The 14589-nt window shown below is 40.6% G+C and overlaps 1 protein-coding gene across 11 annotated transcripts in view; it reads left to right on the top strand.

The window, feature by feature from the left end:
* Window positions 1–14589, top strand: part of Huwe1 (HECT, UBA and WWE domain containing E3 ubiquitin protein ligase 1) — a 139373-nt gene that overhangs the window by 101171 nt on the left and 23613 nt on the right. For 10 of the 11 annotated variants that reach the window (XM_047535471.1, XM_047535472.1, XM_047535469.1 and 7 more), the window contains 12 exons: window positions 299–444; window positions 848–914; window positions 2042–2259; window positions 5321–5532; window positions 5985–6167; window positions 9510–9682; window positions 10038–10186; window positions 10928–11003; window positions 11818–11916; window positions 12503–12636; window positions 12828–12996; window positions 14347–14575. In XM_047535471.1, the coding sequence (XP_047391427.1) occupies window positions 299–444; window positions 848–914; window positions 2042–2259; window positions 5321–5532; window positions 5985–6167; window positions 9510–9682; window positions 10038–10186; window positions 10928–11003; window positions 11818–11916; window positions 12503–12636; window positions 12828–12996; window positions 14347–14575 (1855 nt within the window). The remainder of the gene's footprint in view (window positions 1–298; window positions 445–847; window positions 915–2041; window positions 2260–5320; window positions 5533–5984; window positions 6168–9509; window positions 9683–10037; window positions 10187–10927; window positions 11004–11817; window positions 11917–12502; window positions 12637–12827; window positions 12997–14346; window positions 14576–14589) is intronic. The other variant, XM_047535479.1, reaches the window with a different exon arrangement.

Here is a 14589-nt window from a genome sequence, read left to right as displayed (position 1 = left end):
ATACCAACCATTCATAGAGCTCACACTCACTGCACAAGCCATAGTACCAGATGTGTTCATTTAGACTTGGTAGTGACATCTGAGGAAAGTGAAGAACCTAAGTAAATTGTCTGTCATCACAAGGCTAGTGAGTATTAGAATGAGGATATCAGCCAAGCTAATAGTCATGCATTGCTTAATGACAGTGATACATTATGAGAAATGTGATTTTGTTGTATAAACATCATATATTGCAAAAACCTAGATGCTAAAGCATCTTAGATGATAAAAGTTTTATTTTTGATGTTTGTTTTTCTAGCAGACAAATCTGATCCTAAACCTGGGGGTATGACCCAGGAGGTTGGCCAGCTCCTGCAGGACATGGGTGATGATGTGTACCAGCAGTACCGGTCCCTTACTCGTCAGAGCAGTGACTTTGATACACAATCAGGGTTTTCCTTAAATGTAAGTCAATTTCAACAGCCTTTGTCTTTCCCTTTCCATTGCCTGTGTATGCTCAGTATGTAGAGTTATGCCAGGGGAATTTCAAAAGTATTGATTTTGATATATATTTATAAATTATCTGTTGCCTAAAAATGAAGATTAGAGTCTTCCTGCCCACCCACCCCCCACCCCAGTATTGAAATGATTCCTGAATCTTTTCTCCCTTTCCTTACTCCTAATCTCCCAGTCACTTTGTTATAATGATAGCTTCCCACAGAGTATAGTATAGAGGGAAAATGTAGTTAAAAGGTCAACTAAAGAGAATCTGTAGCATTTTCAAATGGTACCCTGGAACAGAGTCCTGTCATCTGGGGACAGCTGTCTTTGAAATTCATAATAGCTCAGGAGTTTTCTTCTTCCACAGAGTCAGGTCTTTGCTGCAGATGGTGCCTCAGCTGAGACTTCCACATCTGGGACTTCCCAAGGAGAGGGTAATGGTTTGCTTTCCTCCCTCTCATGTTGTTATTTCTTGGGAAGATGGCTTGAAGAAACTGTGGGGTTCCTGGGCGGAGGGAAGGGGAATACAGGTGTAACTTTCACATTGACTTGTCTAAGTGAACTTCATCAATGATGTGCTCAGTGTTCTATAAATAAGAGGTATCTATACACTAAAGTAATGAAACTGTCTATTAACCTGTTGCTGTGGTAAAATCCTTTAGTTTTACTCTTTAAATCAGCCCTGTATTTCTTTTGGTGGCTTCTATAAGCTGTCTTTGATACTTGTGATACTATTCTAGCCATATACTATTTGTGGTGAACTCCTGCCTCATGACAGTGTTAGCAGGGTCTATTAGTAACTTTCTGTGAGTTAGAGAAATGTCATGTGCAAACAAGTCTTATAAGACCTTGCAAAATTACTTATCCTTGGATAGGGAGAAGATCCTGTAAGGCCTATTTTAGGAGATATTTTTCTTAATATCATACTAATCCCTAGAGATAAATTAAAAAGTAAGTCAAATAGTGTTTAGTGGGCTTACTGCCTATGTGAAATATATAATATGGGTGATGGCAAGATAGTCAAGGGACATATTCACGCCCACTCTGTGGACAGATTTTAATTACAAAATGAGTCTGCATTTTAAGAACTTTGTCTAACGAGGGAGACTTAAAATGATTACAATGCAAGATAACTGCTCAAATACAAGTATGCTTAGATAATGTATAGTGGGTGTGTAATATCTTCATGTGTCTAGATTCTTAAGATAGAGCATTTATTCGAGCTGGACTAGATAAATTTGTGCCAGGAAGACAAAAGGGAAGGAAGAGGTAAAAGAGAGGGTACAAGGCATGTTTGGAGAACTATTAGTGCACTATTACTTGATCATAAAATTTTAAGAGTAGGGAAATGGTGAGGGGATATATGAACAGCTGTGCAAATCCTCCTTGTTGTACTGTATCTACATGTCATGTCTGAGACTAGAGTCATCCTGGTTCTCTGTCCTTCAACCACAGTGTGAAAAAGTGTCTACTGACCTAAAGTGGAATAGAAGTTGTATTCTAAGACTTGACTTTGCATTATTCCAGTGTGGAGTTGAACCAGTGTTTGGTTGTTTCTCAGGAGCTTCAACTCCAGAGGAGTCTCGAGATGGGAAGAAAGATAAAGAAGGGGACCGGGCCTCTGAGGAAGCCAAGCAGAAGGGCAAGGGCAGCAAACCTTTAATGCCTACCTCCACTATCCTTCGTCTTCTGGCAGAGTTGGTGAGGTCCTATGTTGGTATTGCTACCCTGATTGCCAACTACAGCTACACCGTGGGCCAGTCTGAGTTAATCAAAGAGGTAATGTTTCCAGTTTTTGCTTAAGATGTTATACACCCATCATTTAGGTACCTTACTATGCATTGGGCACTTTGCTAAGAACCCCTGCATGCTGAGTGGTTGTGCAATGTTGAATAAGTCAGAGCTAAGTCTTTTTTCTGTGATGCGGAGCCATTAGGCTCACTACAGACAGTGGGTTGATGGACTTTGTGCAGTGTCTCCATTGCAAAAGGCAGAACTGAATTCAGAGAGACCAGTTCGGTGTCTGATATAATAATATAGGGTAATACATGATCTTGGTGAAGTTGGTGGAAAATGAATGAGTCGAAGAGATGTTTTAAAGGTAAAAATGGATAAGAATTGGATTGGAAAGGATGAAGAAGGAAGTTCTTGGTCTTTTATTATTTAATGGATGGGCATCTCATAAGAGCACAGAATGGGAAAGGTTTGAGGAGAAAATGTAGAATTTGAGGGGGTATCTAGTGCTTCTAAGTAAACACGTGAACTGAATCAAATAAGAAAATACAGGTCTTTCATATGTATTTACACATGTGCAACATATCAGATGTGCTAGCAATATTGGTAATAAAAATACAAAAATCATCTTAATATTTATCATAGATCTATAAAAAAGAATGAAGTCATATTTTATATGTCCCAATATGGAATCGTCTTCAGGTTAGATTTTTCAAGTATGTCAGTACTTTCGAAAACTGTATTGTGTTACCATAGACACTGGGTTTTTTTTTTTTTTTTTTTTTCCATGTAGGGTGGTCTCATTTTGTGGGTCACACATCATAGTTTATGGTTTGTAAGTGGCAAAGATTCTAAGAATGAGCAAGGGCACTTGCATTGCAGAGTCTACAAAAGCTCCATTTTTAAAATCATTTTTACTTTAATTCATATTAGAAATAACACAGACCCTAAGTGAGTAATCCATTAAGTTTTCCTGGATAACCGTCACTGAAATAAATAATACAAACTCCCAGAAACTTTTCACACACACAGTGGTTTTACACTTTATATAAATGTATTCTTGTAGTATGAACTTTTCTTTGTGACATTTCTTTTGCTTAACATGTTGGCAAGATTCATTTTTTTGTGTGTAGTTGGAGTTTGTTTTCATTACTGTTTAGAACTCTATTGTGTGGACGTACCATCATTATTCTGTTCATTCTGTTAATAAACAGTTGGGTAGATTTCTCTTTGGAGCTATCACAAACACTGCTAATATGAGCATCCTTATATACGTGTATTGGTGAATATATAAAAACACTTCCGTTGGGTGGTATATATGACTATGAGCAGAAATGCTGAACTCTTGAGCATGCATTTGTTCAGCTTTAGCAGATAGTGCCAGAAGTTTTCCAGAGTGGTTATATCAACTTACATTACCACCAGCAGCATATGGAAGTTATGATTGTTTCACCTCCATGCTAACAGTTGGTACTTTTTCATTTTACCCATTTTAGCAGGTTTATAGTGGTATTATGGTTAGAATCTGCAGTTTCCTGTTGACCATCTTTTCATGTGTTTATTGGCCAATTTGGATATTCTCTTATGGGAAGTGCCTATTGACGTCTTTTTGTTTGTTTTTTTGAGATGTGGTCTTAGGTGTATTACACAGCCTGACCTCAAACTCCTGGGCTTTAGTGATCTTCCCAGTCTCCTGAGTAGCTGGGAATATCAGCATGTGCCACTGTGCCAGGTTTTTTTAATTCTTGTTTTCTCTCAGGTTCCTTATATTTTTTGGATATGTCTTTTGTGGCATTCACATATTAAATATATACATTAGGCTTTATTTTAAAGCCTTTTACACATCTATGCCACTTGTATTCATAGTTTATAATAGTTTGACCTGTAGTAAGACGTTTCATTATTGTTTATTGAGTATTTTTTGTAATATATGTCCAGTGATCTACTGGTACTGACTATTTTTAGGTATAACAAATACTATTTATAGTCCTCATCACCACAATGGTAGATAATTGGTATTATCTCTAATGTAGGAGAGAAAGTTCAGAGAGGTAATATTCCCAAGGCTACACTACACAGTAGCATGACTGAAACTGCAACCCAGATCTCTGGTTGCAAAGCTGTGTGCTTTCTATTTGTTAATATTACTTTCCCAAATTGTAAAACTTTTTCTTGTGTTTACTGTAACATGACTGTTTTTATTCAAAAAGCAGTTTTAACTTTGTATTTCATTGGAAATTAATTTTTATTTCTGATATTATTGTCCTAAGCTCACTTTATCCAGTTCTCCATACTATAATTCTTGATTGCAGTATCTTAATTGAGGTAAAATTAGCATTTTAAAGTGTGCGGTTGAGTGGCATTTTGTACATTTAAAGTGCTGCGCAGTCATCACCTTCATATAGTTCCAAAATCTGCTTGAATGACTGCAGAACTTATTTTCTTCCTAAGATAAAGAATTATTAGAACAGAAATTAGAGAAAAAGAACAGTTTGACCTAATTTATTTCCCCTGGTTTGATCCTGTTTTGCTATTTTAAGTAACCCTGCATTAAGTCATTTTGCATATCCATGTCTGTGACTATACTGTCTCTCATTCAGCTCTTGCTAGTTTGTAGCACAGGGTTCCAGGCACATTGCAGGTGTCAGTAAATATAATTTAATTGAATTCCGGAGGAATTATAACCCTACAATTAAGAGTCAAGAGTTGAATTCTTAGCTCTTGACTAACGTTTTTGTGTAAATAACTTTGGGCCTCAGATGACTCATCTATCAGATAGGGAAATATTTAGTGTGTCCTAGTATGTTTATAGACTTTGTTGTGAACAGTTCCACTAAATATGGATAATATTTAAGAAATATCAAGTGATATCTATGTGACAATGCATGAACTGTGTAGTGGAAAATAAATGGAATCTGGAAGGTTTTGTAAAGCTTCCCAAAGCTTTGTCATTGGTTTGCTACTTTCCTAGCCTTGGTTTCCTTATATATAAGGTGGGCCTGATGTTCACACCTTGGATGACTTGAAGGAAAACGTCACTGTGTGTCTACCCTGTTGCTGTGCAAATAATGTGTAATAATTAATGTCACAATTAATGACTTTTCAGGACTGCAGTGTACTTGCTTTTGTTCTGGACCACCTCCTCCCACATACCCAGAATGCAGAAGACAAGGATACACCTGCCCTGGCCCGACTGTTTCTTGCAAGCTTGGCTGCTGCAGGAAGTGGCACAGATGCCCAGGTGGCCCTAGTGAATGAAGTAAAAGCAGCCCTGGGACGGGCACTGGCTATGGCTGAGAGTACAGAAAAACATGCCAGGTAAAACCCATACCTGACCTAGTGCTAATAACCAAGAGCATTCCTTTATTCCATTCTTGGTCCATGAAATTCTTTACACTTGTACTTCTGGTTCACACTGGCATCATATTCATTCTGGTCCTTTCTAATAATTCTGGTACTTCAAATACCTAGAGCACTGATTACATTTGGAGGAATTGGGCAAACAACGTAAACAGACCAAAGGGTTGTTTTCATTTTATTTCTAGGGTCTTCAAGCAGGATATTGAACAGGTTATTTAGTTTTATTTAATTTAAATATACTTTATGCTTGAATAAAATTATGAATGCTGACACCCGGAGAGTAAATTCTTACCTCTTTAGATATTATTTTCACAAAAGTTGCAAAAGGGTTATCTGAGACAATTTAGTGAAGACATGGTTTAAGAATGGGCTATTATTCATATGATAGAGGTATAATACTTCTTTCCCAGGCTTCAGGCAGTGATGTGTATCATCAGTACTATCATGGAGTCCTGCCCCTCCACCTCCAGCTTCTATAGCAGTGCCACAGCCAAGACTCAGCACAATGGCATGAACAACATCATTCGACTCTTCCTAAAGAAAGGGCTGGTTAATGACCTCGCCAGAGTGCCTCATAGCCTAGACCTGTCCAGGTAAAGTCATGCTTCAGACCCAGGGTTTTGCCTTCTTGACTTCATCCAGATGAGTGGTGAGGAGGCAGTTGGTGTGGTGGGAAAACTGGATGTAAATAGGAAACCCACACTCTTTGTATTTTGACTTTGAAGAAGGCCAAGGCACTTGCCATTCAGTACACCTTTGTTACCTCTTTTGCTACAATTCAGGAATTGTATTCTGTCAGTGATGATTTTTTTTCCACACCCTCCCCTGCTTTGTAACTAACCTTTTATTATAAGAACATTATATGTGTATTATAAGAAATACAGATCAGCAAAAATAAGTACATAGACTCTGTTCCAGCACCCAGATACCACCATTATCTTATTGGATATCTTTCCATGTTTTTTTGTTGCATCCCTAATGTATTTTGTAATAAAATGATGTTACACTATATATGCTCTTGTGTGGTATGAGGGTGTTTGTTCTAACACAGCTGCTAATAGTTTAAATTTTATTTTGTTGTTGTTTATGGTACTAACTTGTTCAAGTGACCAGGTCAGCTGCCCCACAGAAGGTTGTTTTACCTTCTAGTCTTGGTCCAGTTGCTTCCTTGGATTAGTTTTAAGTTGTTATTTTACTCCCCGATATTTTCTATAAACTTGTAGTTAAATCTTGAGACCTATTTGAGCAATTTAAATCTTTCTGCCTAGAAAGTGTATCTTAGGTGATATACATCCCATATTATATTGTAGGGAGACACAGTCTCTTTGAACCTGCCATTAGCAATCCTGTTAAGATTGACCACTAAATAAGTGATAATCATCCTTTTGTTGTAGTAATTTCCTCCTTTCTTGCTAGAAAGTAATGTGTATTTTTATTTTGGTACTTCACAAGTGTCTAGTTCCCTGTCAAGCATATAACTAATTAATAGCCGTAACATCAGTTGATAATCCTTGCCTGAGCAAATCAGTTCCTTAGGGGGTCATGAATGACAACTTTCTAATTTCTCGTTCCAATTTATTTGCCATGCATTTTTCTGAGAGATAGCCATAAAGGGAAAGTCTAGTTATCCTTAAATACAGTCCCTACTGAAAAGGCAGCATACAAACTAATTTTCTATTTAGTGACCAATTTCAGTGTGAAGTAAATCAATCTGTTTAAGTATCACATTAGCTATAAGTTTTTTTCTAGCTTTCTGTTTCCTAAATAGTACTATAAACACTCATGAATTTTTATCAGTTTTTAAAACCAATGACTGAATTATTTGGTTCACTGCCATCATTCTTGCTTGCTCAAATGATTAAACATTTGGCCTGCGGAACCCTTTCAAGACATCTTTGGCTTTTTGATACAAACCCATTGATTTTTTTTTTAAAACAATTAAAAATATCAGAGCTGGGATTGTAGCTTAGTGGTAGAGCACTCACCTAGCATGAGTGAGGCACTGGGTTCGATCCTCAGCACCACATAAAAATAAGTAAAATAAAGGTATATCCATCTACAACTAAAAATATATATATATTTTTTTAAAATTCAAACTCATCTGGAGTGTGGTTCAGTGGTAAAAAGTACTTGCCTAACATGTACAAAGCCTTGGATTTGATTCCCCAGCACTGCTAAAGGGGGGAAAAAAGGATATAACAAAAATTTCAAACTCAAAATAGTATGATAAACACTATGTATCCACCTGTATTAACTAGTGCATTTTGCTCCATTTGCTTTCTTCTTTCCCTTTCAGACTTCAGTCATTAGGAATTAGTTACAAACAACATGATACTTAACCTCCAGGTACTTAAGCAAATGTCTTCTAAGAGCAAACATTACCTTACATGGCTAGGATTCCATTATTATATCCTAGAAATTTACCATTAATATAATATTCTATGTATTTTATATTCAAATGCCCCTAATTGTTTTAATTACGTCCTACAGCCAGGAGGAGAATGTTTTGATACATGATTCAGTGAGTGTCACAGTTTGGTTCAGGTTGAACTTTTTTGGCAAAATATACTATATAGATAATATTTACTCTTCTTACATCACATCAGGAGACATATGATATATTTTGTCCCATTACTAGTGATAATAAATTTGATCACACAGTATGGTGTCTACTTGATTTCCACTTTGTAATTATCTGTGAGGTGGTATTCTGAGATCATGAGAAAAGTAAATACTCTCCACCCTGAAGATTTTTAACTTAGTAGTTCTTTGACATTGGTGATCCTTGCCTAGATCATTTGCATTGCTAGTCATACCAATGATGATTTTCTGATTGTCTGGTTCTTGTTTATCAACTGGCATTCTTCTGTAATAAAGAACCCACTGCCCCCACTTTTGTTTCTGACGATATAGATTTTTTTATTGCTGCCATTATTCTTTTTGATACTCAGTTTGGGCCTCTGATAATAATCCCATTAAACCCTCTCCACCCTACACCAGTGCTTTAGTTTTGGTGCTTGGGCTCAAACCCAGGGCCTCATACTCACTAGGTAGGATCTTACTGTTGTTGCCAAAGCTGACCTTGAATTTGTCTTAGCTGCCTCCCCTGTTCCCTACCACCACTCCCTCCCCAGTACTGGAGATTGAACCCAGGGCCTTGCACATGCTAGGCAAGTACTCTACCTCTGAGCTCAATGAACCTGCCATTAATTTTTGAAAGCCACCAATATAATGAGATATCCCAGGCTTACCTTTTGCCTTCCATTCCCTATTCCTGGGATTAGTCATTGTAATGAGCCTTGGTTCATTTTTGTGGAATTAGAGGCCACTATCTGAGCACTAGGGATCATGCATACACACAGATACATCTATGTGTATAATATAAAACAGATAAAAATCACAATTGCTTTGGTTTTGGTGGGTGCAAATTTGACCTCACATACCTTATTAAACTTAGAAATCATTCCACACTTCCCCCCTGCAGTTCCTATGACATTTGCTAAATCCTAGATTTCCCTACGTAGTTTGAAATCTATAGGACTTAAAACTAATATCATGTTCCTTTGAGCTCTTAAGATTTGGTTACTAAATGCTGATGCTTTTCATTACAAAGCCTGGGCCTAAAAAGTGGTTTGGTACTTGCATATATTTGTGTTTTTAGGATATCTTCTGGCTTCTAGTCAAGAAGTTGTTCCTCACAGGCTTTCCACAGCCCTATGAAATACAGCATTGATTTAACCTTGCTTTGGGGTGTTTCTTTCAAAGGCTTTCAAGTCAAACTTTTTTCCTCCTACATAATAAGTAGAATGTTAGTTCTTTGACCTTGTGTGCCTTTCTCTGCTAGTAGCTTCTGTTGTGGGAACCTTAGTGGCACTTAGAGAACAGACACCTAGTATTTCTGTACTCAGCCCATCTCTTTATCTTACTTTATTCAGTCCCAACATGGCCAACACAGTCAATGCTGCTTTGAAGCCTTTGGAAACACTGTCCCGCATTGTGAACCAGCCCAGTAGCCTTTTTGGCAGCAAGAGTGCTTCTAGCAAGAGCAAGACTGAACAGGATGCCCAAGGAGCCTCACAGGACTCCAATAGCAACCAGCAAGACCCAGGTAGGGAATCAGAGTCTATGGCCTGGAGAGCTGGATGGGTGGGAATATGTAGTTGCTTTCCGGGCATGGGATTACAGCTGTTCTGGCTTGGTGTTGTTTCCCTGGGAACTTGCTGGCCTTCCAGAGATCTGTCATAGTGGTGTGGGAATCTGCCCCACAAAGAATTCCTTCAAAATGCAGCCTTGTTTGGCTGTCCTCACACGTAGCCTTGTCTTTTCCTTTGTCACCCATTCGTTTATTCTCTGAGAATTTGTAAACTTGCCCGAGGAAGGGACCTATTGTCTTCACGCTTGCCTTGTGGTGCCCAGCACATAGGCACCCTTTGATTATTTTGCTGGTTGGTTGATTGTTTCAGGCGAGCCTGGGGAAGCAGAAGTGCAGGAGGAGGATCATGATGTCACTCAGACAGAGGTGGCAGATGGGGATATCATGGATGGGGAGGCTGAAACCGACTCAGTGGTGATTGCTGGGCAGCCTGAGGTGCTCAGTTCACAAGAGATGCAGGTAGGGAGGCAGATCATCCAGCATTCCCTGTTGCGGCGCTGAACCAAACCCCCAGGTGGTGTGGGTGGGTGAGTACTTTAGATCCTCGCCTCAATGCTGTCTGCTTTGCAGAGGAGCACAGATGATATGCTTAGTAGATGCTCAGCAAATGTGGTTGCATTGTATTAAAGGAGGGATGGGGGCAGGACCAAGGCGCCATGTACTATGAAATGGTATAGATCCCAAGCAGAAAACTTAGGCACAGGTGAAATGTTGACGTAGAATGCTGGCCTGAGGTTGGGCCCAGGGTCTTTGATTTACTTGGCTCTGGTCATTAATGGAAGCTCCTAACACCACCTTATGCCATAGCACCAGCTCTTGCTGGGCCATTAAACTGTCTTCTACAGAACCTAAAGAGAAAGCATTGTAATTTCTGGAGCTGGTAGCAATGGATAAAAAAATTTGGGCCTATGGTCCTTAGCTGCTGGCTCTAAGGAGATCTGCATGTATTCCTGGACAGTCTAAAGACTAACCTGGTATCAGCTAACTGGGATGGACCCATTTGATGGACAGTCTGAGTGTGGATTGGCAGCATGTGGTAGTTTCTGTGCTATTAGCACCAAGTGTGTGGTTTTTATGTAACCTCCTCCGTCACACATTATCCTAGAAACGTACGCTCCCTTGCTGGCTTTTATTAGGGTTTCGGTGCTAGCACAATGATAGACTTGTGTGTATCCATATGTATGTTCTATTTCTCTCCAGGTTGAGAATGAGCTGGAGGACCTGATAGATGAGTTGCTTGAGAGGGATGGCGGATCTGGGAACAGTACAATTATAGGTGAGAGCCCCAGAACTGAGTATAGCCTCTTCCTTTGCCTCAGTCTCTCTTGGGAGGACCCTTTTTCTCATCATCTGCTTGCTCAGCTCTGCCTAAGGGCTCATAGCCAGCCTAGATTGCTGCTTGTCTTGATGTTCATGGTCTTACAGATAAGAAATTCACAAGCCATCTACAGGCCTGTGGCAGGTCTGAAGCATTGCCTGTGTGGGGGAGGTGGTGGGGGTAACCATCAGTATAGATGATAACATCAGGCACATCAAAAGAGTGTTTATTCATGGAGGTCTATAGGAGACTGTAGGGTGAGAAAAGTGCTTTCCTTTCAGTTCTTCAGTGAAGTCCAGGGGCTTTCTGCCTCAGTAGTGTAAAAAAAGAGTGATCATCCCCTAAGGGTGGCGCTTTTTAAATCTCAGAGGGAGAGTGGCAAAGGTACCCTACTGTCACCTGGCTTTGAGGGTGTATGTGTTGTCTTTATTTTACTGATTAAGGAAAGGAAATCAAAGGAAAAATGAAGTAGACATGTATTCTGAAATTTTCAAAGCTTTTTCACACCCAGTATACTCTGTGGTTTCACAATTAGTGGGATTGGCAAGACAGATGTGATCATCCCATTTTACAGATGAGGAAACTGAGACTCAGACAGGTAAAGTGACTGGCCAAGCTCACCTAGCTAGATGACAGAGAATCCAGGTCTTGTCCCTCATCAAAAAAAAAAAAAAGTGGATATCTGCTAGGTGTACATAGCTACTTAGGCGCACCCAATCTGGAAAGGGAAGTCCTCTGTTGTTCAGTGAAGGCTCTGCTCTGTAACCTTCAGTGAGCAGAAGTGGAGAGGATGAATCACAAGAGGACGTGCTGATGGATGAAGCTCCTTCCAACCTCAGCCAAGCTTCCACCTTGCAGGCCAACCGAGAAGGTGAGAGTGCCGAGGCCAGAAAGGCCTCCCTTCTTGCCCTGCACGTCTGGCAGACACTACACTAGGGTTTTCCTGGAGGCAGCCGCCCACATGTGCAGAATAAGGAAGCATCTGTCTGCATGCGCTGACATACACCATCCACTTTATCCTCAGCCAGTTTTTCAAATAACATGTTACTACTGCTTGCCCAAAGTTTATCACTTCTTACTTGGTTCGCTTTCTTCTCACCCACTTGCTATCATCGCTCCAGATTCCCTCTTACCAACAGGATGCAGTCAGTAGCAAAGTAGGGCTGGAAAGGAAAGGGGGCACCAGTAGACTTGGCTAAGTCCTAGACTGTGGCTCCTCAAAGCACCACCCTGGTGCCAACCTCCAGTCAGCCACCCTGCTCAGCGTGTTGATTCATTGATTGGCACTCTTAGAAAATCAGGGATGGCTCACTAAGTCTGTACATCACCCCAGATCTGATTCTTCCTCTCCTAGAGTCAGATACCCCATCACCTTCCCACTCAAGTCTGCCGGCCTACACAGTAGCCTGTTTTCTAGCTACTCAGTTTAGTCCTCCAATGTGCTCCCTTTGTTTTAGATTCCATGAATATCCTGGACCCTGAGGATGAGGAGGAGCACACTCAGGAAGAGGACAGCAGTGGCAGTAACGAGGATGAGGATGATAGTCAGGATGAAGAGGAGGAGGAGGAGGAAGATGAGGAAGATGATCAGGTGAGGGGGGACTGTGTTTGGGTTGGTTCAGATGACCTCTTCCATGGGAACAGAGAACTGCAGAAAACCAACAGTCTGGGTTCCTAGCTAGCCTCAGCGCCTCCCTCCCTCATGTGCACATGTGGCCAATGACACCAGGCTTCAGAAAACCCTTACCTCCAGCAATTCTCCATCTCCTATTTTCCCTTAAGGAGGATGATGAAGGTGAAGAGGGAGATGAAGACGATGACGACGATGGCTCTGAGATGGAATTGGATGAGGATTACCCTGATATGAACGCTTCTCCCTTGGTCCGATTTGAGCGCTTTGACCGGGAGGATGATCTCATCATTGAGTTTGACAACATGTTCTCCAGTGCTAGTAAGATACAGGGGCTCAGCTGGGTTTTCTCTCTTGATTCTTATACCCTTCTCTAGGGTAAGCCAAGCAGTGAACCAAAGCAGCTATTGATCTGATACCAACAGCACTCTTCCTATGCTGACTTTCTGGGGCAAGGGATATCTGAATCCATCTCTCAATAGCATATTCTCACAAGAAGGAATAGCAAGAGGCTGCTTTTGTTTGCTTCACCTCAGTAAACAGGCAGCCATTTTGGAGCCTGGACAACTTGATGATTTACTTGATTAAAAAATGAAACCAAGACCGACTGCATCAGACACCCAGATGCACGCTACAGTGGATAGGGCAAACAATAATCCTTTTTTCTCTAACACTGGATCTTGAGGGTTTGGATTGAACACCTTTGAGCTTGGAATTGGGGAATAGATTTGAACATATTCGGCTTTGTTCATCAAGGATGCATCTTTTCAGGGAAGAGAATGAATCTTTTCCCTCCTCCCCCATCAACATCAAAGTTCCCTTTTAGCATCAAGTTAGAGAATCAAGTTCTTAGACTCAAGCTTATCTTGATAGGACAGGTCTTGACCTCAAATCACAAACATAATGTAGCAGAAAACACTGGACTGATCTGGTCTGTTGTCTTGGCCAAGTAATCTCTTACCTCTTTGAGCCTCAGTTTATCACCTGTAAATGAAAAGTATGAAAAGGAAAAAAAATGGATTGGACTGATCATATTCAAGATATCATCTATGATGCTCTTTGAATTTTTGTGATTTTCATCGGTCTTCCTTATAGTTGAGCCTCTGTCCATTCATCAAATTGGACAGATATTTGAGGTGTGCCTACTGTGTCCTAGGTACTGGGGATGAAGCAGTAAAGAAGAAAGCAATCCTTGGCTATCATAGGAGCTTATGATCTGTTAGGAATTATAAGTAAGCAAGCATTACATTGTAGCATGGTAAAAAATCACAAGAGTACAGGACTATCTAATCCAGTCTATCAAAATGAGACTTCACAGAGGAAGTGACATCTTAGGCCAGGAATAAAAGAGCAGGCGAGGGAGAGGAGTCTTCAAGATGGAGGGAGCAGCATGTGTCTGAGGGTCCTAGAAGCATTACTGTGGCTGTAATGTGGAGAGTGGATTGGGAGAAGGTATTATTTAGGAGGCTGTTGGAGTATCTAGATGAGAGATGATGGTATAAGCTATGGTAGTGTCAGTGATTATAGATTAGGTGGTGTGGGAATGAGGGAGAAAGGACAAAGCTCAGGTTTCCGTGTGAGGAAGTAAGGCCCAGGAGACATGGTTCTGCTTGAACAATCGTGGAAGAAATTTCTTTTTGGCACTGATCCCTTTGCATATTGTCCTTGCAGCAGACATCCCCCCATCCCCAGGAAATATCCCTACCACCCACCCACTGATGGTACGCCATGCAGATCACAGTTCCCTGACACTGGGCAGTGGCTCCTCCACAACTCGTCTCACCCAGGGCATCGGACGCAGTCAGAGGACCCTAAGGCAGCTGACGGCCAATACAGGCCACACCATTCATGTTCACTATCCTGGGAATCGCCAGCCCAACCCTCCTCTTATACTCCAGAGGTGAGTTGAAAAGA

Source organism: Sciurus carolinensis, chromosome X, assembly GCF_902686445.1.
Source record: "Sciurus carolinensis chromosome X, mSciCar1.2, whole genome shotgun sequence".
In the NCBI taxonomy this organism is placed as follows: domain Eukaryota; kingdom Metazoa; phylum Chordata; class Mammalia; order Rodentia; family Sciuridae; genus Sciurus; species Sciurus carolinensis.
The sequence above is the reverse complement of the archived record's forward strand: the minus strand, read 5'-3'. Positions and strand labels throughout refer to the sequence as shown.